Genomic DNA, 25,541 nt, shown 5'->3' on the forward strand with positions numbered 1-25,541 from the left:
GTGTGTGTGTGTGTGTGTGTGTGTGTGTGTGTGTCTCTCTCTCTCTCTCTCTCTCTCTCTCTCTCTCTCTCTCTCTCTCTCTCTCTCTCTCTCTCTCTCTCTCTCTCCTTCTCTAAAATTCAAAGGAGTTTAAACCAGTTGACAGAGTGGACTGAACTAAACCATATGTCTCTTAACCCAAAGAAAACCAAATAATGGTCATAACAAGACAAAAACGCCAGAATATTTGTTCAGCTGGTCCTGCTTTAATGATAGATGGTCAAATAGTGAAAAAAGTCGACCATCACAAACTGCTGGGTGTTACTATTGATAACTGACAACTTGTCTTGGTCAACCCACATAGAGCAACTTAGTAAAGTGGTGTCAAAGAAAGTGTATCTCTTATCTAGAATTAAACACTTCCTGAACTGCCACACCAGAAAGTTATTCTTCATTGCTCATATTCAATCTGTTATTGATTACGCATCCACTCTATGGGACTCAGCAAGTGAAAATTCCTTAAAACCACTTAGCAGATTACTTAAAAGAGCGCTAAAAGTAGTATTACTAAAGCACACTACCCTCACAGAGTTAGACTACATACATTTAGGGATCTTACCTCTAAAGTCAAGACTGCTTTTTGACAAAGGAATCGTTATGCATAAAATTATATCCGAAACTCTACCCCAAACCATTTGTTCAAAGTTCTCTTTGAAGAATTCACACCACCTTATGAAATTTAACACTCCTCTTCCTAGGATAGACTTATAGTTTAAGTCTAGTCTAGTTTATTCCGGTGGCTGTCTCTGGAACGCTCTTCCGAATGCCTTACGGGAAGCTACCAGCACAGATTCTTTCAAAACCAAATAATTATATATCCCATTTAATGAAAATAGTATATTCTTGATTGTTATGTCCTTTGGGACACAGTCACTCACTTTTGATTTATTGTTTTGTTTATGAATTTATGATGTTCTGCATAATATCCATTGTCTTGCAGAGTTGATGTACTATTGCATAATATTCTGACTCTAATTGACTTGCAAATGTTTGCTTTGCACCTTGTCATGAACATTTATAAACTACAATGTTTCATATAATGCGCTTATGTACATAAACTTATACTGTTTCACTAATTATGTATGTATGTAGTAGTAGTTAGTATAGTAGATTTAGTCCCTCTTTAGGGCGAGGGCCAGATGCAAAAAAAAGCATACCAATGCTTATTCTGTTACCCTCGTAAAATAAAGAATTGTCATTGTCATTGTCTCTCTCTGTCTCTCTGTCTCTCTCTCTCTGTATCTCCTTCTCTCTCTGTCTCTCTGTCTCTCTCTCTCTCTCTCTCTCTCTCTCTCTCTCTCTCTCTCTCTCTCTCTCTCTCTCTCTCTCTCTCTGTCCCTCAACCTACCCTACCCCCACCCCCACCTCCCCCCTCTCTCTCTGTGTCTCTCTCTCTCTGTGTCTCTCTGTCTCTGTCTCTCTCTGTCTCTCTCTGTCTCTCTCTGTCTCTCTCTCTCTCTCTCTCTCTCTCTCTCTCTCTCTCTCTCTCTCTCTCTCTCTCTCCTTTTAATTGACCGACGGATCTTGCTCCCCTTTGTCTTTAGCAAGGCATGTACTTTTGCCGTTTTTGAGGATAGGGGTGGGAAGGGGGGAGGGGCAAGGGGGAGTCTGCTACGCATCATGTTATAATTTGACATGTTTAAGGCAAAACGGTAAGCCATGTAGAGGTTTCGTGTTCTTGTTTTACTTCAAAAACAAAAAGGAAAATAACAAGGGAAATGAAGCCTCACACCCGAAGTCGGGAGACATGGCGATGGTCCGACTGGCAGTGTGACCACCGAGAGTCTATCAAACATGCTCCAGGACCATTTAGTGGACCGGTATGTTTGTGCATGTATAAACACATAGCCCTTTGAAGCTGGCATTTTGAAAAGCAAAACGATCAGTGATGATAGGGGTCTGTTTGTAAACACATCGGGGTATGCATGACAACGGGAGGGTGGGTTGCTGGGGGTTGGGGGACTGAGGGGGGGTGAAGACTTTGGGAGGGTGGTGTTGTGTGTTTAGTATAGCATCGTGTCGCTTTCAACGCGCGCATTCAACTAACTTTTTATTCTTTGGGAGTGGGGCTGAGGACGGGGTGGGGGTGCTGTTGTGTTTTGCATGGCATGTCATTCGTCGAGAGGATCGTTTAGCTTTCAACGCCCATCGTCAACATATTCTTCGGGGACGGGAAGGGCGGGGGTCTTTTCTTGGTTTCAGATCCTGATTGGCTCACGTAAGTGTAGCCTATGCGATCGTAACTTTGTCTGTCTGTGCGTGCGTGCGTATGTGCGTATGTGCGTGCGTGCGTGTGTATGTCTGTGGTAGAAACTCTAACATTTGAAGACGTCACATTACATTGACGTCACATTATGACGTAAGAGGATTAGACGTCACGCGAAGGAAGTACTGAAAGTCTCGGTCATTATTATTTTGAGCGGGCCGAGACTAGTGTACATGCAGACAGACAGATCTAGATCTAGTGTCTCGCTTTCTTGCACAGTTTCACCTATTCTCTTTCTGTGTGTGTGTGTGTGTGTGTGTGTGTGTGTGTGTGTGTGTGTGTGTGTGTGTGTGTGTGTGTGTGTGTGTGTGACGGAGTGATTGAGTTTGTGTTACTGTTTGTCGATTTCTTACGTGAGCCTTGATGGCTTCGCCTCTTGTTTTGTTGTTGTTTCTCTGGGGGTAGCTTCCCCGGACTGTTGGTAGCTCAACCATGACTTGGACCAGTATGTTTCTGCATGTAGCATACACACGGCCCTCTGAAGTTGGCTTTTTGATGAGCAAAACAAACCGTAGTGGCAGGGGTCAGTTTGTAAACATAGCAGGGTATGAACAACAACGTGGTTTAGGGATGCAGGTGAGAGAGAGAGAGGGGAGGGGAGGTGGGGGATAGGATCTGTTGTGTTTTTCATGGCATATCATTCGTCAAGAGGATCACTTAGCTTTCTACGTACGTATTCAACCTTTTTTTTTTTTTTTTTCTTTTTTTCTTTTTCTTTTTTTCTTTTTTTTCTTTTTTTTTTTTGGGGGGGGGGGGATAGATCAGATCCTGTTGTGGTTGGTTTGCTTTTGTTTTGTTTTTTAATCTAGCTGTGTGAATTGAATTGGACCGGCATGTTTTTGCGTGAAGCATACCCACGGCTCTCTGAAGTTGGCATTTTGATTAGCAAAACAAGCAGATCAAGTTGTAAACATAGCGGGGTATGAATGAAAATGGAGGTAGAAGGTGAGTAGAGCGGTGGTGTTCTGCATGGCATGTCGTGCGTCAAAGGGGTCGTTATGATTTCAGCACGAATATTCATTGGGTTGTTTTCCCTTTCCTTTCGTTCCGATCCTGTTCCAGTTTTCGATGTTGATTTGTTTAGGGTTTTTTTGTTTTTATTTACTTTTGATTGCTTTTTACGTCTCTTTCTTTTCTTCTTTTTTATGTTCAAGCTTTCGATTTTTCACTGCTCTTACAACTGCTGCTGTTGCTCTTGCTGCTGTTGATGTTGTTGTTGGTTGTGGTGGTGGTGGTTGTGTTGTTGTTGTTGTTGTTGTTGTTGTTGTTGTTGTTGTTGTTGTTTTTGTTTTTGTTCTTGTTGTTGTGGTTGTTATGTTGCTGCCTCCGTGCGCATGCCTGCTGTTATTTTTGTTTATCTCGTCTTCTTTAACTTCTTGCTGCTGTCGTAAGACGTCAGGTTGTAAAGACAGTAGGATACCAATGGCAGAGTGATGGGGGTGTTGTTTACCCGACCATATCACGCGTCAAAGGGCTTGTTTGGCTTTCAACGCGCACACTCAACCAATTTTGTTTTTGTCCTGTCCTTCAGATCCTGGTTTAGTTTGTGTTTGCATTTCTGTTTTCTTTGTTTGTTTATTTATTGATTACGTGTGTGACGTGTTTGTTTTTGTTTTTGTTTTTTTTGTTCTTACTTGATATTCTTTTTGTCTGTCTTTCTTTTCTGTGGGTTTTGTTTCTCTCGGAGTGATCTGTTTCTGTTATTTTCTTGTCACAACGGCATGTGTACTTGTTTTACTGTCATTAATGCTTTTATCAGGCTCCAGCTTTTGACATTTTACATTTGCCTTTGAGTCCAAGTGGAGGGATTGCCTTGTGTGATGTCAAAACCTGGTCTGTTCTCAGATAGGAGGGATTGCCTTGTGTGATGTCAAAACCTGGTCTGTTCTCAGATAGGAGGGATCGCCTTGTGTGATGTCAAAACCCGGTCTGTTCTCAGATAGGAGGGATTGCCTTGTGTGATGTCAAAACCTGGTCTGTTCTCAGTCAGATAGGAGGGATTGCCTTGTGTGATGTCAAAACCTGGTCTGTTCTCAGATAGGAGGGATTGCCTTGTGTGATGTCAACACCTGGCCTGTTCTCAGATAGGCCTGTTCTCAGATAGGCCTGTTCTCAGATAGGCCTGTTCTCAGATAGGCCTGTTCTCAGATAGGCCTGTTCTCAGACAGGCCGAATAGAAGATGTTCGAAAATAACTCTTTCGGGTTTGTATTGGTTGGAAAGAGTGAATACTCTTGAAAACATTGAGGCAACCATTACCACGTGATACTATAGGCCAGTCGTTATACGTGGGAAGGCTTGCCTCGTTGATTTCAAGAGTTGTCACTCTTGTACCTTTCAAGCAAACCCGGCAGAGTTAATTCCGAACATCGTCTGTTCGGCCTATCTCCAACCCGGCAGTTATTTCGAGAAATCATCTACTGTTTTCAAGAGAAGGACTGTGTCTTTGCGCACGGGTACGCCCTTCAGCAACATCAACTAATTTTGTTGCATATTCAAATTGTGCAGGTCCAGGAGAGGTCAAGTACGTCAGCAAAGCTCTGACGGCGTCAGGGACAGGAGCCCGTATGCATGACGTCATTCCACAATTCGTGGCGCCATTGGAGAGCGAGCTGGGTGATGACGACCCCTATGACGTGCAAGTGGTGACGCTTGGGACCAATAAGATTCCGCCACGTCGGTATGACCTCTCTGACCTGGGTGACCCGACCTACTTCCAGGGCTGGGCTGACGTGCAGGGGACCGGGGCTGCCAATGATTACTGCAGGTACTAATTAACTTTTGCCTGTATGTTGAATTTTATTCTTCTTTCTCTTCTTCTTTTTTTTAAACATAAAGCTTCAGGCATGGGAATTTTCCGCCGAAAGGCAAATTTCCGCCGAATTTTGTTTTCGTTCTGCCGAAAAAGCAGAAGTTTTCGCCAAAAAAAAAAATGGGGGAGGCAAATATGGTTCTAAAATCTGAATTTAATGGCAAACTTGGAGCTACGATGACACCAAATTGCACCATCTGGGTTCTTTGAGGAAACAAATTTCCGGGGGGGGGGGGGGGGAGTCATGCCCCCGGACCCCCCTAGTAGTCGACTTCGTTATTCCTAACAAATGTTCAGCCTGTTTTACAATTTTGCCTGAGCTTAGAACACTAGACAGCAGTTGCCGAGTTGGTGAACTTATGTGAAACCAGTCTCATGACAACTCGGTCAATGAGAGGCATCGAACAAAAGAAAAGGAAGCGCCAAAAATGTTGGGGGGGGGGGGGGGGAGTCAGGGGCTTTCAATATTTCAACGAGTGGTAGGGGGGTGCCGGAATTCAAGTTGATGCCCGCAGAAAAATAAAGATGTCAACCGAGAAAGACTGGAGTAATAACTGATCCATGGCGATATTTGTGGCTCAGAGAGGACTTTTCAGACCGTGTAAGTTTTCATACCCCACACGGTGCACCCATGGAAAGCCTGCAGCATGCAGGCAGCGCTGTTTGGCAAGGGACTCGTCTTCGTGTGTTATCTGTCTTCATTTCCCTGTTATCGGAGCCTGTCGGTATTCTCATCGGCTGCGCTACTGATGTACTTTCAGTACAAAGGCGAGACCGATGTATGGACTGACAATGTTTACTTACAGTCGATATAGTACCTTGCTGTGATGAGTAATGTTTACCAGAAAGGCGTGTGTCTTACGGAGATGTTTGTTATTGTAAAGCCAGGTTTGTTTCTTTTGTCGCGGAGCTCTCAACGCTGTCTACGAGACGGTATGGCCGGTACTATTGTTAGTGTTGGGTGTAATGATTTCGAAGTCTGTCAGTCTCGCTGGTTAGCTAGGTGACTGACTGCCCGTCTGTCTGTCCGTCCCCCTGTATGTCTGTCTCTGTGCGTGTGTCTGTCCGTCCCCCCTGTATGTCTGTCTCTGTGCGTGTGTCTGTCCGTCCCCCCTGTATGTCTGTCTCTGTGCGTGTGTCTGTCCGTCCCCCCTGTATGTCTGTCTCTGTGCGTGTGTCTGTCCGTCCCCCCTGTATATGTCTGTCTCTGTGCGTGTGTTTGTCAACACTTAGATAGGCACAACTTGAAAAGAGACGCAGTGCCCTAGTTTTTAAGCCGTTTTGCGACAATAGCTCTCTTTCAGTAAAGCTGACCAAAGGTAATGTTTATATGTTTTTGTGACATAACAGCTTCACAAAATCATCCAGAAATTTCAAAACCAGACAATTCTGTGTACATTTACCAACATGTAGGGGTTGCGGTTTTTTCTAAGCAATGCACCACAAAAATGCTCTGGCGTTTGGTGTCAATTCAATTCAATTAGGCCATTATGAACCCCCGGGGGAGCATAGGCCATCGACGACAATTCTCCATCCGACACGGTCCTGGGCTGCCCTTTCGATCTGGCTCCAGGTCTTCCCCTGCCTGTTGATCTCTGCTTGTCTCGTCTCCAGCAGTGTTGCGCGGCCGGCCTCTCTTCCTTTTCCTCCCCCATGAGTCTAAAATGGTTTGCGTAGGGTCAACACCCCTGCCTAGAAAAAGACTACGTTACAGAAGGCGTTTGAGACTGAAGAGGAATGAGTGTTCATTTCGTTTGGAATGCAACTGCGATACTTGCAGTTACTTAACTGGTGCAGATCGACGTCCTGGCGGCTCTTAGAAGGCAGTTTAGTACTTTCAGGGGTGGGACTCTCTTGTGATGAAAAACGAGGAAATACTTTTTTCTATGGGGTTTCGAGGGCATGCTCCCCGGAAAATTGTTTAAGTGGTACATTAAAATCTGTACAATCTGGTGCATTCTGAGACTAAAATTCAACTTGTTTGGATAAGGTAAAAAAAGAAAAAAAGACATTCTTCTCACACCCCCCCCCCCCCCATACAAAAAAAATCACACAACAATGGTAACATTGTAATGGTGCGCAACTTACGTAATGAACCATGTATCCATAATCCAATACTGGCAATAGAATGATTCAATGTATTGAAGCACAACATGACTATTAGTGTATTAGGAGTTTTCAGTCAACACAATTTAACCATCAAGCATCCAGTGTTCTGTTCCATCTTCACTTCTCTCCCTATCATTCAGTCAACAAGTTAAAGATACTGTGATGAAATGGGACGCAGAAAAATAGATTACTCCAGCGGAATTCGTAAATTGTGTCCGCGGAAATCCGCGGAAAAGTCCCACCCCTGTACTTTGCACGATTAACTGTGGGCAGGTGTGAGGGTTAAAGATGTATGTGATGACTGCCCCAAAAGATGCCCCTTTCACTCCCCGTCCTTCTTCCCCTCTCTACCACCACCACCACCACTCAGTATTTACAAACTTCGCAGTACACTAGTGCTACACAATGGTTTGTTCTTCTGTTCTTCTTCTTCTTCTTTTTATTTTTCTTCTTCTTTTCTTCAAATTCAATTTAGTAGGCCAAATCTGGTATTTAATGTGAAAATCCTGTTTTCATCCTGACTTTACTGTTTCATTGATTTGTGCTCTTTCAGAGTGATTGGCAAGGGCAAACGTCGCTTCCTGTCATGCGCACTGGCGGGCACGCGCGGTCAGGATCACCAATACGTGTCCAAGCTGGGATTTGAGGCCGGGCACCCTGGCACGTGGTTCATGCGTGACGTCGACAGTGACGGCAGGGATGACTATTGCAGGTAAATTTCGTTTTGACGTCATGCTGGTGACGTCACCTAATATTTCGGTGCTAAAATGCTGTGATGTCAGGCATGGCAACAACGGCAGAGCTGTTCGTTCGTTATGATGTCAATATTAAGTGATGTCATAAGCAGTTAAAGCTATTGAGGCAGCAAAAATATAAATACTTTAAAGTACTTGTATGGAGTTCCTTTTTGTGGTTTGTTAGCTTGAAACGAGATTGTAATTTCTCGAAAACAATAGTTTTCTTATTCGTGCTAATCATGCATATGTTTACATGTTAATAGTCATGCCTTTGCCAGCTTAGATTTTAACCGCGAGAGCTGTTATATCTGTTCTAAAAGACGATGTTCGGAAATAACTCCGTCGGGTTTGTATGGGTTGTGAAAGAGTGAATGCCCTTGTTATCATTGAGACAAACAATCCACACGTGCTCACGTCCACGTCTTTTAGACCCACACCCTCGCTAGTGACTGGCCTATAATGTCACAAGGGGAGCACGTGTTTCTGTCCGCGTGTTTCAGACACACACCCTCGCTAGTGACTGGCCTATAATGTCACAAGGGGAGCACGTGTTTCTGTCCGCGTGTTTCAGACACACACCCTCGCTAGTGACTGGCCTATAATGTCACAAGGGGAGCACGTGTTTCTGTCCGCGTGTTTCAGACACACACCCTCGCTAGTGACTGGCCTATAATGTCACAAGGGGAGCACGTGTTTCTGTCCGCGTGTTTCAGACACACACCCTCGCTAGTGACTGGCCTATAATGTCACAAGGGGAGCACGTGTTCCTGTCCGCGTGTTTCAGACACACACCCTCGCTAGTGACTGGCGGCCTATAATGTCACAAGGGGAGCACGTGTTCCTGTCCGCGTGTTTCAGACACACACCCTCGCTAGTGACTGGCGGCCTATAATGTCACAAGGGGAGCACGTGTTCCTGTCCGCGTGTTTCAGACACACACCCTCGCTAGTGACTGGCCTATAATGTCACAAGGGGAGCACGTGTTCCTGTCCGCGTGTTTCAGACACACACCCTCGCTAGTGACTGGCGGCCTATAATGTCACAAGGGGAGCACGTGTTTCTGTCCGCGTGTTTCAGACACACACCCTCGCTAGTGACTGGCCTATAATGTCACAAGGGGAGCACGTGTTTCTGTCCGCGTGTTTCAGACACACACCCTCGCTAGTGACTGGCCTATAATGTCACAAGGGGAGCACGTGTTTCTGTCCGCGTGTTTCAGACACACACCCTCGCCAGTGACTGGCCTATAATGTCACAAGGGGAGCACGTGTTTCTGTCCGCGTGTTTCAGACACACACCCTCGCTAGTGACTGGCCTATAATGTCGCAAGGGGAGCACGTGTTTCTGTCCGCGTGTTTCAGACACACACCCTCGCTAGTGACTGGCCTATAATGTCACAAGGGGAGCACGTGTTCCTGTCCGCGTGTTTCAGACACACACCCTCGCTAGTGACTGGCCTATAATGTCACAAGGGGAGTACGTGTTTCTGTCCGCGTGTTTCAGACACACACCATCGCTAGTGACTGGCCTATAATGTCACAAGGGGAGCACGTGTTCCTGTCCGCGTGTTTCAGACACACACCATCGCTAGTGACTGGCCTATAATGTCACAAGGGGAGCACGTGTTCCTGTCCGCGTGTTTCAGACACACACCCTCGCTAGTGACTGGCCTATAATGTCACAAGGGGAGCACGTGTTCCTGTCCGCGTGTTTCAGACACACACCCTCGCTAGTGACTGGCCTATAATGTCACAAGTGGAGCACGTGTTCCTGTCCGCGTGTTTCAGACACACACCCTCGCTAGTGACTGGCCTATAATGTCACAAGGGGAGCACGTGTTCCTGTCCGCGTGTTTCAGACACACACCCTCGCTAGTGACTGGCCTATAATGTCACAAGGGGAGCACGTGTTTCTGTCCGCGTGTTTCAGACACACACCCTCGCTAGTGACTGGCCTATAATGTCACAAGGGGAGCACGTGTTTCTGTCCGCGTGTTTCAGACACACACCCTCGCTAGTGACTGGCCTATAATGTCACAAGGGGAGCACGTGTTTCTGTCCGCGTGTTTCAGACACACACCCTCGCTAGTGACTGGCCTATAATGTCACAAGGGGAGCACGTGTTTCTGTCCGCGTGTTTCAGACACACACCCTCGCTAGTGACTGGCCTATAATGTCACAAGGGGAGCACGTGTTTCTGTCCGCGTGTTTCAGACACACACCCTCGCTAGTGACTGGCCTATAATGTCACAAGGGAAGCACGTGTGGATTGTTTGTCTCACTATTTTCTGGAAATCGTCTATTGTTCTGCGAGTATTTCAAAATGTTTGTATTATGATTATAAAATTACAATGTTGTGCTATGCACCACCTGTGCAATTTCTTGTGTCTGGCATACCAAAGTTCACTGTGACTTTGACTTTTGACTTGACTTGATTTTGAATTGGCACTTGTATTTTGTGCAGATGTACTGGCGACGAGGCGATGTCTCGTGTTGTGTGTATGAAGGCTGGCGAGAAAGGCTTCTACGGTAGCACAGTGCAGGGCGGCAGTGAGATTACCTTTGAGCTACCGGGAAAACAGGGGTGCCACCACAGACACTTGAATCCACACTTCGGTCTTTGATCTTTTATGGAGCGGCGTGAACTTTGACAGGATTTATTGTGCAGAATGCAAAATGTGCTTTTTGGTTTCTTATTTGTGCACTTTGTCATTGGTAATTTGATTTGTCCATCTATTTTTTGTCTCATTTTTACATTTAGTCAAGTTTTGACTAAATGTTTTAACATAGATGGGGAATCGAAACGAGGGTCGTGGTGTATGTGTGTCTGTGTGTGTGTGTGTATGTGTAGAGCGATTCAGAGAAAACTACTGGACCGATCTTCGTGACACTTTACTCGAGAGTTCCTGAGTATAATATCCCCGAATTTTTGTTCTCATTTGTTCGACAAATGTCTTTGATGACGTCATATCCGGCTTTTTGTGAAAGTTGAGGCCGCACTGTCACGCCCTCATTTTTGTATCAAATGGATTTTGGTCAAGCAATCTTCGACGAAGGCTGGACTTTGGTAATGCATTTCACCTTGGAGGCTTAAAAATTAATTAATGAGTTTGGTCATTAAAAATCTTAAAATTGTAATTAAATTTATATTAATTTTTATAAAACGATTCAAAAATAAAGTCATCTTATTCTTCATCATTTTCTGATTCCAAAAACATATAACTTTGTTATATTAGGATTAAAAACAAGCTCTGAAAATTAAAGATATAAAAATTATGAGTAAAATTAAATTTCCGTAATCGATTTAAAAACAATGTCATCTTATTCCTTGTCGGTTCCTGATTCCAAAAGCATATAGATATGTTATATTTGGATTAAAGAGCGCGCTATCCTGCTAAACGCAACCGCTACGACGCTAAACTGACTGGCTTGTCAATTTCACTGTGTTTTACACTTGCGGGGGATTGACGAAGCTGTATTGTCTTCGTGTAAAAATGCAGTGCGTTCAGTTTCATTCCGTAAGTTCGACAACTTGACTAAATGTAGTAATTTCGCCTTACGCGACTTGTTGTTCTTTGTTTTTATGTTGTTTATTACTTTTGGGGATGGTCAAAATGTAATATTCATGATGTCATTTGTTGTTGTTGTTTGTTGTTGTTATTTTATTGTCATAATGTACACAGTGTTCACGGTATTTGGGCATGCCTTTTTCCATCGTTATGTGTATGTGCACCAAATGTGTTCTTTAAAATTAAAATGGGAAGAAACGTTACAAAAGTTATCTCATGGATTCCTCTTTGTCTTCACGATCATAAGACATTTTTATCATAAAATATGAAGTTCCCTAACTCTTCATTCATTGCTGACGAAGTTGAGGGGTTAGATCGGAGGACAGGGGTGTGTGGGGGGGTAGTGGGGGGAGAGGTAGTTGTGCAGAGACAAAAATGTCGGCTTGTGCATGTAATTGCCGGTGTAACACGAGAAAATTACTCCCACGAGATTTTTACTCCGAATGATTGGTTACTCCCCATAATTGGTCGGTTGATGGTTGTCTCTATAGATTTCATTTGAAAACGTTCTTTGATAAGTATTGCTGGAATTGTTTTCATGTGTTAGTGTTTCTGTTTTAAACTTGTTTTTCCCTTTTTTTTCTTGATTACACGTTTCCAAGAAGAAGTAAGCTAGTTTTTACATGGCATGTGGTCGGTTGCACTATTTCTTGGCAAGAATTGGTGTCATTAAATACTTTTCTTGAAATATGTCCATGTTGTTGTTAATGTTACAAACTCAAAAGAATGTGCACATGCATTGTTAAGTAGATTCAAACGCACTGTTAAAAGATCACACTTTAGATCTGTTGAATTTTCAGTTCTCTCTCTTATCTTATCTTTATCTTATCCTCTCTCTCTCTCTCTCTCTCTCTCTCTCTCTCTCTCTCTCTCTCTCTCTCTCTCTCTCTCTCTCTCTCTCTCTCTCTCTCTTCTCCTTTTACTTCTTCCATTTTTAAAATATTTTCCCCGGCGTCTTCTTAATTTCTTGTTTTTAACAAGTAGGTATGGGTATACACATACACCATTACACTGACTGACAGATACAACTTAAATCTTTTCACGTCCTTTGAAAGCCTATCCTGGGACATGAGGTATTAATGATAATTAAACTAAAAACCAGACTATGATACGCCCTTCTGGCAAAGACTCACACCCCTATACTTATCTTGAATCTACTGGCAAAGGTGTGTGCAGCACCTAACGGAACTCTGACCATTATTTTCCGCGTGCATGAACACTCGGCACACTCAGGGAGCATAATGTACATTAGCACGTGCAGCTTGTTAGTGCTCACACTTGAGGGAACACGACTGGGTCAAGAGCCAAATTGACCGGTCAAGAAACTTCGCTACTGAAGCCATAGATAAAGAAATACTAGGCCGCCTAGATTACCTATGCAATAGACACAAGAAAAACAACCGGAAGTGGGGCGCTAACCGCGATGCGATCACTTCCACAGACATACAAGAATTTACTTTCGTGCATCTGGATCATCATTAAATCCGAGGAGAAATCGCACCTCTCACCCCCTCAAGACATTTTTCTTGAACGATTTTTGTGATGAAAAGTATGAGTCCTTACAATCTCAATTCTTCTTCATTGCCTATACAGCTTGCTGTCGAATCTACCTTTTTCGTTCAAGGAGAGGCTTCCTTTCCCTCCAGAAACATCAAAAAAAGGTTAAGCTTCAAGGGGGCTTCGCAAAAGAATGATTATAACTATGCTAAACACTTTCTCTTATTTTCGCCACGCTTCCCTGAAGACATCAGGCAATGCACCGAACTGACTGGTCTGGGCAAGTACCGGTAAATCAGTAGATGAGCCTTGGCTTCGCCTTCTGAACACGAAACTTATTACAACGTGGAAGGGAAGCAACTGGGGACTGACTATATATCGTTGATCTCGGTGGAGACAAGTGTATGTGTTAAAGGGAGAGAACAGCGCTCCCTTCTCTGATTTGTGAGTGATACTGATATTCTCCAACTTACGAGTGATAAAACAAAAAGTATGTTCCTTCCTTTTTCAAACACAAAAAAGACAGATTCCACATGCTCTAGACACGTATGTGCTGGGTTTTTATTTGTTTAATTTTTTTAGTTCCGTCTAAATGTTTCTCGTCGACCATCCGCCAAGCCAAACTCAAGTTATTATTTTTAACATTGAACAGATTTGGTTTTATGGTTTTAATTCACATTTTTCCAAACTTCTGCTGAATCGTTCCCATGGCGTGACTATAGAAAAGACTTCATCACATCAGTATTACGATGACAACTACCGTACTTGAATCATTTTATATTGTGAGTGTACATGTGTGGATAAACCTTGAGGATATCAGCGAGTTTGACAATGTGTTTGGATCGTAGATCGTAGCAATGTTCAAGTTCAATGTATGCTTATGTCTGCCTGCCTGTCTGTCTCTCTGACCTGATGTAGATGACTAAAAGGCACCGGCACCCACAAAATAAGCAATGTTACAGCTCGTTTTCTTTTTGTATAAATTATATTTGTTCAGTAAAAACTGCCAATATCAAATATAGCACCCGCTATACACAAGTTAACACGTTAGAACACTATGGCGTACTACTTAAAGTAAGATAATCCGTATTTTAAATATTTGTACAACAGTTTTTTCAACATTCAGACACAATCGCTTTGCATCTTTGCGGGAATATTTACATCTGTACAAGCAATACAACGGAAACGCGCCCGTTGAAGTGAATTATCTACACAAACAATAAAAGATCAATGTACAGAAGTAAGTACAATGACACGACATCAAAGTCAAATCCTTAGTTAAAAGAGGGGGAGGGGTTAGGCGGTATAGTATTCATAAACGAGAATTACACAGACCCTTAAATGTCACTGAAAAAAAAAGACAATAACTTTATACACTTTGTAAAACCTTTTTTGTTTTGAATTTGCTATGTCAGTTTTTACCAAAACTGGAAATCAAAACAGTATCATTCACATGTTGTATGAAAACGACCAATACAACGTGCATGTCCAAAACAAACATTTTCAGTTTACCTTGTTCAAAAGATAAACATTTGCGCGCACCGTCGCTTCAAACATTCCAACGGCAAGCGTTCAAAAGGTCCAAACACGAACGTAAACTGTCAGTAAAAACACTGTTCCCTTTTAGTTTGCGTAACCATATGTAACTATATACATGAAAAGAACTTGCTGAAACTATATCCCCACAGAATAGGCACAATTTGCCGTCATAAAAAAACCAGTATTCCTAATGAGTGCTCAGAATCCTTCAAAGACCACCTTCTTAGAACACCTTTGATATGTCTCAGTGATATAAACATGAAGCATTAGAGAACAAAATCACATATATGTTTAAAGAGAAAAAAACTGATCCACAAACTAGCAAATATGTGACTACCCGGATTTACAGTTCAGTCGATCAAAAGGAATAACTAAGGAGTTCGAAGTGTCTTTAGTGCAGTTTCATAACCTGTTGTTGGAGTGAAAGTAACGTAATATAGAATAAATTTACAACGAAGAAGCAATTAATAAATATATACTAATTACAATACAATACAATTCAATACAAAATACAATACAATGCAATAAAAATACAATAAAAATACAATACAATTCAATACACTATTTTACGTGATCAAATCTGACACTTCTCTCAAACAAACTGTGTGATCCCATAAAACCCGCTTTCGCAATTCCATACATATCAGAATTGATATTTTGTGGTAGCTGTTGAAAATCTCTTATATCAATTTATATGTCAGCAAAACAATTGGGAAAAAATATTGTTAAAGCGTTAGTTTAATTAGCTTAATTGTTGATCCTCCTTTTCTTATTCGTCGTATTTTCACACGTTGTCGTTGAACTTTTTTCGTCTCATCATTTTGTTTGTTTTACAACAAGATAGCAAGTACAAACGTCCTTCAGTTCACAGATCTCGTTCGGTTCATCAGAATCAGTTAATTGACTTGTTTATCAGCATTTCGATGTTTGAAGATTTCATTTTTCAAGTTCTGTTTTGGTGTCAATTGTCATTCGGAATGCTTAAATACAATCATACATTCTTCTCCTTCCAGACCACAGTGCAAACCAAGATCAGGGCACATGTCCTGTCACCTTAAAAAGTCCAAGTTTAAAGGCACACTCCTTCCCATGTAAAAAAAAATTAAAAAAATTAAAATTAAAAACTAAAAAATACTCAGCATCCTGTCTGCTTCGTATGCATGAATTTATTGATTATTTACGAAGTTTATCCATCAAACAATTCCCACTATGCATACAGAGCACCAGGTTGTTTATTTTTGGTTTTGGTTCAAGTGGAGGCAGATTTTTTTCCACATGTAAAAGTCTGGCCAGATCTGGCGAGCCGAATTGTTTCCTGACAGAGGAATGGAGTGTGCATTTAAGCTTAACTTCAGGAGGCATCGAACCGAGAACGTGATCTACGCTATCGTAGGTCAAATTTCTCTCTTTTGCTCTATTAGCCTACTCCGACAGCCGATGTTGGTCATGAAGATACGCAGATGTCTGCCAGAACTACACTTCTGTCAACGTTGCTGAGGCAACTGACAATGGGAGACTTGTGAGAACCGCGAACCTACAGCTAGCTAACAGCTACACTTTTCTTGCGGTATCACCAGTGGTTTTGGGTACCACCAACGTTAGAATATCCCGTAAAAACAAAGGCATCTACTGGCCCCCGTTCAATCCAGAGACAAGCAAAGAAAAACCGGGTTCTGCACTGCAGGAGGTGGCTAGTCGAACCTACAGCTTACAGTTACACTTCTTGTTGCGTATTCACTCTGACTTTGGGTACCACCAGCGTTAGGATACCCTGTGAAAGCAAAGGCATCTACTGACTCTTTAAATCCAAAATGGGATCTGCTCTACAAAAAGTAGGTGGGCGAACTGCTCAGTAGATCTCTTGCAACAAAAACTAGGTGGGCGAACTGCTCAGTAGATCTGCTGCTCGGAGTAGGGCCTGTAGATGTAGGTGGGCAAACTGCTCAGTAGATCTGCTGTTCGGAGTAGGGCCTGTAGATGTAGGTGGGGTCGTATGGAGTGATGCTGGAGCCGATGGGAAAGAGACTGCGCGTGCCGATGGACTGGCCCATACCCGTGTGCGTGGTGTACCCCAGCAGTCCGCCACTGGCCTGAGAGCTCACCCCGGACTGAGCACCCAGTCCGCCCCCGCTGCGACGTTGCTGAAATGTAAAGACAGGTGGATCTTAAAGTGCTGTTCACATGGCAGACTTTCAACCAGCTTTTCCCTAACTTTCGTTTGTTTGAAGTCGCTCCCGAGTCGCTGAGGCCAAGTCGGCGAAAAGTCTGCCATGGGAATGGTCCCGGCGATTTAAATCCGATTAAGTTCAGATTTTGCAGCGACTCAAAAAATCAATTGAGCGCTGATCGACTCCTCAGCAATTTACAAGTGACTTGTGTAAGACTTTTACTATCGCGGTTCCCGATTTGCTAAAGTCTAGCCAGAAAACAATGAAGGCGACCGGACAAGCCCGAATGTGTACAAAGCATAGCAAAAAGATATTTAACTGACTTGCTTCTGACAAAAATCATTTGAAAGTTTGCGGAAAGTTGGTTGCAAGTCTGCAATAGGAACAGCTCTTTACAGTGATAGATTGAGAACGGTGTAGTGCGGGTGTCCCTGTACCCTTGCCTCATGTTGTAAGCCACTCCCTCTCATACACTAGGTCCAGCCCTGTTATCCCCGAGATTTTACGGCTTTACTCTCCAAACTTATCCTTACCTCAGTAGCAATGTAGTCAGCATCAGCTGTCAATCGTCCCTCGTTGGTGTATCGTGCGTCCATGTTGTTGTCCGCTAGGCGCGTCTCGCGCGTCACCTCTCGCTTGACGTAGGACGTCGAGCTCGTCACCACAGGTCGCGTCACCGTCGTGTAGGTGATGTAGCCTCCAGCCGCGTCACGCGAAGCTCCGAAGGCATCGCCACCACGCGGAGACGCGTTGAGGTTGCCTTGGTAGGCGACGCCGTCTTGCGCAATCCCACCTGCGGCTTGGTTGTAAGGAGAGTCAGACGTGATGTGCTTCTGGTAGCCTGAATCACGACCTGTGAAGGGCGACTCCCGGGCTGCGAAGGCTGAGTCAACGTGACCTGCGATGGCAACGTCGCGACCACCGAAGGCTGCGTCGCGACCACCGAAGGCTGCGTCGCGACCACCGAAGGCTGCGTCGCGACCACCGAAGGCTGCGTCGCGACCACCGAAGGCTGCGTCGCGACCACCGAAGGCTGCGTCGCGACCCGCGTACGCTGATTCGCGACCCGCGTACATGATTTGATCCGCTGAGTTTTGTCTCATGAGTCGTCTTCCCATTAGAGCCCCCTGTTGTCCCAAGCTTCCGGTACTGGCGCTACGGTAAAAGTTGGGCCCGCCGTCCTGGCGGTTGGTGTGATTGTAGGGGTTGACGTCGGCCCTGGTGTTGAGGAGGTTGCTGTTGTTGGCGGCGGTGTCGGCGTAGGTGACGATGGCGGTGGGGAGGGTGTGTCTGACCCCGTTGTCGGCTTGCTGGGCACCAGCAATCATGCCGTTCTGGCCTGCAGACAGGTAGCGGTAGCTGACACCGTTCTCCAGTCTGTTGCCTGCTCACAGCGAAACACACTCAGAAAGTTAGTCGTTGTCGTATATGGAGGGTAGGGGTGCTATTTTTTGCGATTAGGGTGTTGCTCGTTTTGATCCGAGGGGGTTTCGTGTGTAAATGGCAGAAACCCATTCTAAACGTGTGTGTGTGTGTGTGTGTGTGTGTGTGTGTGTGTGTGTGTGTGTGTGTGTGTATGTGTGTGTGTGTGTGTGTGCGTGCGTGCGTGCGTGCGTGCGTGCGTGCGTGTGTGTGTTTATAATTCAGCATGATTTCACAACCGTAATCAGTGCGTCTTCGATGTATCTCGCGATTAACACATTGTCAGTACATTTCCAGGGCAACAAGCATCCTAGCTGAACTGAGAGAACTAACAACAAAGCAGACACAGCAACAACTCCTTGGCTAGTCGTATGCTGTGTCTGAACTAACACATGTCCACAGGCCTGTATTCGGAATCGACGCACAAGCACCTAGTCACATTTACTGAACATGCAGCCTAGGTGCGAACACAACAGGTTTGGAGACAATGATGTGTACACTAAAAGGGTGTGGAGTTACCTTGAAAAGCAATGTTGTCGACAGATGTCACGTGACGTTCCTCCGGACCAATCAGACGTCGTGTCATGCCAGGGACGACTGTGCCTGCCCACAGATCAAGAAATAAATGATCGATAATTACAATAATGTACAGTGTTAAAGTATTTCTACTCTGTCATAGATGAGGTGGCAGTTTGGTAAGTTTCTGTGAGTAAGACGGGATTAAACTTGATTTAGTATCATTCACCGGTTTTCAGGCTTAGGGTTGTCGAGTTAACTACGTCACCTCTTTACGCATAAATTACATTTCAAATTTTTTACAAAAGGAATCTCACATTTGCGGGTTAATATTTATCCATTTTCCTTACCTTCATCGGTATAGCCGCCGCCTATGGCAAAGTTCATCCTTCTCTTTTCGTTGTAGTGCAATGGGGTGAAATATCTGTCGAATAAAAACCCGGCATTATTTATTACTAGACTGTCATTACCATGGCCACACGGGCTTTGTATTAAGCATAATTTGTATCGTAGGTTGAAGCGCCTGCAGGATGAATGTATACATCTTCGGCTGCCAAACAGCAAATTAGTAAACAAGTAAACCCCATTCCCTAAAACCAAGTGCAAAAATATCGCACAAATTCCACGTCAACACTAACAACATCTTCAACACACAAACACTTCCTGAACAACAACAAAATCCTAAACTCACCGATGCAGTATCCCCTGCTTCGTCACGGGGTTCAGGTCCATCTTGGAGTCCCCGGATGTAGGAATGGCGTGCTTCAAGTAGTCTCGGTCCCGACATTTCACTCGGATCAGCACGCAGACGATAATGTAGAAAAACGCGGCAAAGAGACACATGAGCAGAGACCAAGGGAACGATTCACGGTTGAGGATGGGGGAGGTGCCCACCACGGGCCAGTAGTAAGCGCAAAACACGATCAGTCCGGCCAAGATGCATAGCCCTGCAAAGCGATAGCAAGGATCATTCATTAAATTAAAACCAATCAATCAATCAGTCAATAAATCATCAATACATCAATTAATACATGTATACATCAATCAATCAATCAATCAATCAATACATCAATCAGTACATCAATCAACCAATAAGTCAATCAATCAATGTGCTTGTGAATATTCAGACGCAGTCACGGTTTTGAAAACAATACAAAATAATTCAGGGAGTTTGGCCATCAAAAACAACACTAGACAGAAACTTTACTGTCACTAATGGGGCTGTCTTGCAAAATCGATTCCCTCTATCTAGCCAAAGAGATTGACATCTTCCACTACGTAGAACAACGACAATGACGTCGAGAATGAAGAAGAAGAGGAAGAGTGGATACAGAACAAGGATAATACAGATGGGGAAGAGTTTAAATAATGGATGATAAGGAGACGAAAGAACGAAACAAAATTGGAGCAGGATTGATACACAGTATTGTTATAGCCATGTTGCAACAGCATTCTTGAATTGCGTAAAGCCCGTCCTTAACTGATCCCGAAGTCGACTTCGGGAAGACTTCGCGAAGTCTTTTTACCGCAAAACTTAGCGATAAAGCTTCGTGCGAACAGCTTCGCGAAGTAGGCCCTATGCTTCGCGTAGTCGACTTTGCCCAGTTAAGGACAGGCTTTATCCAAGCACGCAGTGATTCTTGAGACAGAACAACCCATTGCATAAAGAAGAAGACGACTATAACTTACAGGTGATAATGGAAGCGATGAAGGCGGTAAAGTTGAGCTGCTCCAGGTGTGTCCACCGACCGTAGCCGACCCTGTAGACGACGAGGAAGAGCAGTAACAGTATGCCGGCGGCCAGGCCGATCGTCTCCAGCCCTCGCACTGCATTGTACTGAGGTTTGTTGAACGTGTCGTCTGCAAAAAGAGAACATTTTGTTAAAGAGTCATTCCCCCTTTCGTAATGAATATTTACGAATGTTCGTGGAATTTGGAACCGATCGTCCTGAGCCTTCGTACCTGTCGTCTGCAACAACATCGGAAGATATTGGACGGTTCAATTTTCAGAAAGTTCCAGTCATTAGTTTGTACGTTAGTGTGAAATACAAACAAGATTTTTATTTCTATTGTAGTTTCCACTTTCCGTGATCACTGCCTTGGTTCTTTCCTTTATGACTGATTTTGTCGTAGGTGTCTTCTGCAAATATATATAAAATTAAAAAAAAGACAACGATTCATTGTTGTCATCATTTTCAAAGGTTTCCTTTAAAGATTGACTGAAACTAGGATGTATGGCGATTTCTCCTATTTCATCCCAATCCCAGACACAAAAATCAAGAGATTCCATTTTCAAAACCACCAGTTCGTCATCACTATCACTATTTGTTTTGATTTTTTTTTGTGGTCAGTATGTCGTATGATGTACCGAAATCGTATTGTATTTTTTGGTTGTTTGTTTCTTGTTGTTTGCTTGTTGTTGTTGTTGTTGTTGTTGTTGTTGTTGTTGTTGTTGTTGTTGTTGTTATTATTTTTGTTGTTGTTGTTGTTGTTGTTGTTGTTGTCGTCGTTGTTGTTGTTGTTAAACAAGAGTATGTATGATCACAAAGGCCGAACAAGTGCACACAAGCTTGCTTAGTTGCTAACATATTCTCAACAACAACTCTTCTCTCAACACTCTATATAGCATTACCAGCGTGCCAAAATACGCTGCTAAGTTTTTCTCAACACAGGTCCATGGGGAAATCGGTCAAATGAAGCAAGACCACAAACATGCGTACTTGCGTACAATTTGTCTACAGGGTTTGAGGGTACGAGGCGCATTGGCCCAAAGGTCACTGTGGACAACAAGACAGAGGTTCTGAAATTGTTAACCTAAACTCTCTCTCATCCCCCCTCTCTCTCTCTCTCTCTCTCTCTCTCTCTCTCTCTCTCTCTCTCTCTCTCTCTCTCTCTCTCTCCTCTCTCTCTCTCTCTCTCTCTCTCTCTCTCTCTCTCTCTCTCTCTCTCTCTCTCTCTCTCTCTCTCTCTCTCTCTCACACACACACACACACACACACACACACCACACGACATCCACGAATCACAGAAAACAGCCCGATATATACCCAAGGTAACAGGTACAATTAAAGCCAAGAAAACGCCACTTCGTGATAAGCATAATAATTACCTCAATGTAAACTAACAGTGAAAGAAAACCGAAGTCTGCACGAGCAGCAAACAGTGAAAACGATCCTCGCAATATTGACACTGCACAATAAAAGGTGTGTTTAGGGGTTACACCCTGGTGACGTAAGACGTCATTCCCTTTTAACCGGCATCCTTGTAATGTGAGAATTTCGACTGAATTGCCCGATACTCAAACATAGCTAAATAATTTTGATTCGCACAACGCACAAGGAATGAATCTTTGTTCGCTTTCAATGCGGTGCATCAAGCCAATACACATTGCCTGTATAGCTGCTTACCTGTTTGTCTATCTTTCTGTCTGCGTGTCAGTGTGTGTGTGTCTGTCATCTTGTCTGCCTGTCTCTCTGACTGTTTTTTTGTCTGCCGGGCCTATCTTCTTGTCTGTTTCCATGCCTGTTCGTCAGTTTGCCCGTATGTGCCGGTGTAACACGAAATTTTTACTCCACGACAAATTTACTCCGGAGTAAATATTTCGTACGAAATTCTTACTCCGAGTACACTTTTCGTACGAGAAAAGAACTCCCCAAGGCACGAACAAATTACTCCCTCCACGAAATTTTTACTCCCCATTTTTTTTACTTCCAGTAAAAATCTCGTACGCAAAAATGGGATGCGGGCGAAGGGATAATGCCAATAAGTGATCTCGCGCACACGAATGTCGCGCTACCCTCCTTCCACCCCTTCCACCACCAAGAACTAACAAGGGGACAAGGGAGTACAAATATCGTACACCTGGCATGGGAAGTTAAATTGCTTGTGTTGAGGTGAAGTAATTTATTCGTTATTTATTCGTCAGGGGAGTAACATTTTTGTACGAAATATTTACTCGGAACTCACCTGTCTTGGGGAGTAATTTTCTCGTGCAATGGGGGAGTGTTTTTTTCGTAAAGGGAGTAACTTTTTCGTACGAAATGTTTACTCAGGAGTAAAAATCTCGTGGGAGTAATTTTCTCGTGTTACACCGGCGTTTGTTTGTCTGCCCAGGCTGATCGTTTCTGTATGGACCTCCGTTTATCTATCTGTCTGTCTGTTTGTATGTAGCCTGTTAGTTTACGTGTCTGTCTGTGTGTGTTTCTGTGTGATTCTATTCGCTTTGCAGTGCTTCAAGGGGGACAGGAAGTGTTATGGTCATAAGATGTAGATTTACCACCTGCGGCATCCCCGTTTTACGATAATGTACATGTACCAACAACCTCATAATCGCCATGCCAACGCCCAACACCCAAGAAAAATGCAACAACATAACTGAAAGTCAAACACAAAACATCCCACATACAAAAAAACAAAGGAGAGGCTAACAGACGAACCGGAACCTCAGTTGCAATAATTCATGCAAATGTATGCATGAAGTCATCTCAGCAGCAGTTGAAATCCTCTTCCCCCCGTGAGTTTAGATCCTTTACTTTCTTTTTCTCTTCATCACAAGCCCCGATCAATGGGATTTATAGAAGTCCTCATGTTTTGCTTTTACTTTTCACCAACGATTCATCACCGACGGACAAATCTTAACTTTGTCCTTGACTCTTCTTTCGTTTTTCTTTCTGTTCTTTTTCTCCTTGTCCTTGTTTTGATACGTGTATGACCGCTTTCCCCCGTCATTTAGGCAACCATACTACGTTTTCGAGGGAAAAGGATGCCATTATTCTGGGGCGGTGAACATGACCCTGCATGCGGGTAGGACGTACCTTTAAGGACCAGTTCATGACAGTGTGTGGGTATAAAACATTCCTTTCATGACAGTGTGTGGGTGTAAAACATTCCTTTCACGACAGTGTGTGGGTGCAAAACATTCCTTTCATGACAGTGTGTGGGTGTAAAACATTCCTTTCATGACAGTGTGTGGGTGTAAAACATTCCTTTCATGACAGTGTGTGGGTGTAAAACATTCCTTTCATGACAGTGTGTGGGAGTAAAACATTCCTTTCGTGACAGTGTGTGGGTGTAAAACATTCCTTTCATGACAGTGTGTGGGTATCAAACATTCCTTTCATGACAGTGTGTGGGTGTAAAACATTCCTTTCACGACAGTGTGTGGGTGCAAAACATTCCTTTCATGACAGTGGGTGGGTGTAAAACATTCCTTTAATGACAGTGGGTGGGTGTAAAACATTCCTTTAATGACAGTGTGTGGGTGTAAAACATTCCTTTCATGACAGTGTGTGGGTGTAAAACATTCCTTTCATGACAGTGTGTGTGTGTAAACCATTCCTTTCATGACAGTGTGTGGGTGTAAACCATTCCCTTAATGACAGTGTGTGGGTGTAAAACATTCCTTTCATGACAGTGTGTGGGTGTAAAACATTCCTTTCATGACAGTGTGTGGGTGTAAAACATTCCTTTCATGACAGTGTGTGGGTGTAAAACATTCCTTTCATGACAGTGTGTGGGTGTAAAACATTCCTTTCGTGACAGTGTGTGGGTGTAAAACATTCCTTTCATGACAGTGTGTGGGTGTAAAACATACCTTTTTTGCAGCAAGTCCTACCAAAGGGAAATTATATTCAAATACAACGAATGACAAAGCGTGACGAAGTCTCGCCACTGAATTAGCTGTGCAGTGCTAGGCGTGGCCTCTCACAACAGGGTGCGTAATCAGAACGCGACCGGAACATTTCAGAATTAAAAATAGCGTGGGAACTCCCTGACACTAATTGATATTGCACTGTGCATTTCACCCATAAAACTTGTACCCTGTCTATACATGAATGAAACATATTGCGGAGGAAGCCTTGAAAGTTAGATTCAAGCAATATGACTGTCAGCCGAGTGCACTGTGTCTGTGTACTCGACCGACTTACACGGTTTAAATTTGAATGGAGGTGTTGAGCTTTTTAGACTTTTTCCACTAAACCCCATCCTTAACTACCTGAGATTGTAGAAACTTTAACATGCAGTCAGTGAAGGGAAGTCGTCGTGTTGAAAGAGAGTAAAATAAAATTTTGAACTGCTATGATGATTATACAAGTAACTTCCTTCCCGTGCAGGCACCACACAGTTTGAATGCTTCCGCTCAGATTCAAATTTTAATTCAACGGTCTAGAAGTTAATCACGCAGGAATTATGTGACAGAATTAATTTTCTGTAACTTTGACTTCTATCTAAGTCAATCTGCGAAATCAATTCAGCATAAACACACACACACACACACACACACACACACATACACACACACACACACACACACACACACACATACATACAGACACACACACACACATACAGACACACACACACACACACACACACACACACACACACACACACACACACACACACAAGCGCGTGCGCGCGAGCGTGTGAAAAAAGTAAGCTAGGTAAACATTTGTGGCTTCCCACACACTGACACATGTGGAAAAAAAGCTAGGTAGCACATTTGTGACGTAAGTGAACTGAGCGCAAACACTTCTCTCTTTGGCTCCTATATTTGAATACTACAAACAAATGAATTAAAGTCAGACCAAACACAAACAGTGCGTTGTACTCTTACACAATGGATAAAACTGTCCAAACAGATACACTTTACGCAAAATGAACAAATGAGGAGGTAAAGGGACACATGCAAGTTATAAACATGCAATAAATAAAGTAACCACATGGGCTTACATGTTTTACATGAAATTGATCATAATTGTGAGTGAAGAGGAATATAAACAAATGAGTGCAACAAACAAATTCTCCGGGTCTAATAGGACTCACGAAACTAACACGATAGATTCTGTCATAAACTTTCATCTCTTCGC

At 43.5% G+C, this 25,541-nt stretch overlaps 2 protein-coding genes across 3 annotated transcripts in view; one reads left to right on the forward strand and one right to left on the reverse strand.

Moving 5' to 3' along the window:
• Positions 1–12,220, forward strand: part of LOC138960134 (uncharacterized) — a 102,699-nt gene extending 90,479 nt beyond the window's left edge. Inside the window, exons 2-4 of the mRNA XM_070331887.1 lie at positions 4,813–5,071; positions 7,779–7,937; positions 10,426–12,220. Coding sequence (XP_070187988.1) covers positions 4,813–5,071; positions 7,779–7,937; positions 10,426–10,585 — 578 coding nt within the window. The 3' untranslated portion in view covers positions 10,586–12,220. The remainder of the gene's footprint in view (positions 1–4,812; positions 5,072–7,778; positions 7,938–10,425) is intronic.
• A 1,343-nt stretch (positions 12,221–13,563) lies between these two features.
• LOC138960135 (uncharacterized) overlaps positions 13,564–25,541 on the reverse strand; it is a 28,273-nt gene continuing 16,295 nt past the window's right edge. For both annotated transcript variants that reach the window (XM_070331888.1, XM_070331889.1), the window contains exons 3-8: positions 20,362–20,532; positions 19,364–19,619; positions 19,023–19,096; positions 18,676–18,759; positions 17,268–18,118; positions 13,564–16,707 (exon numbers count right to left, since the gene is read on the reverse strand). In XM_070331888.1, the coding sequence (XP_070187989.1) occupies positions 16,510–16,707; positions 17,268–18,118; positions 18,676–18,759; positions 19,023–19,096; positions 19,364–19,619; positions 20,362–20,532 (1,634 nt within the window). In that variant the 3' untranslated portion in view covers positions 13,564–16,509. The remainder of the gene's footprint in view (positions 16,708–17,267; positions 18,119–18,675; positions 18,760–19,022; positions 19,097–19,363; positions 19,620–20,361; positions 20,533–25,541) is intronic.

This window comes from Littorina saxatilis, linkage group LG2, assembly GCF_037325665.1.
Source record: "Littorina saxatilis isolate snail1 linkage group LG2, US_GU_Lsax_2.0, whole genome shotgun sequence".
NCBI lineage: Eukaryota > Metazoa > Mollusca > Gastropoda > Littorinimorpha > Littorinidae > Littorina > Littorina saxatilis.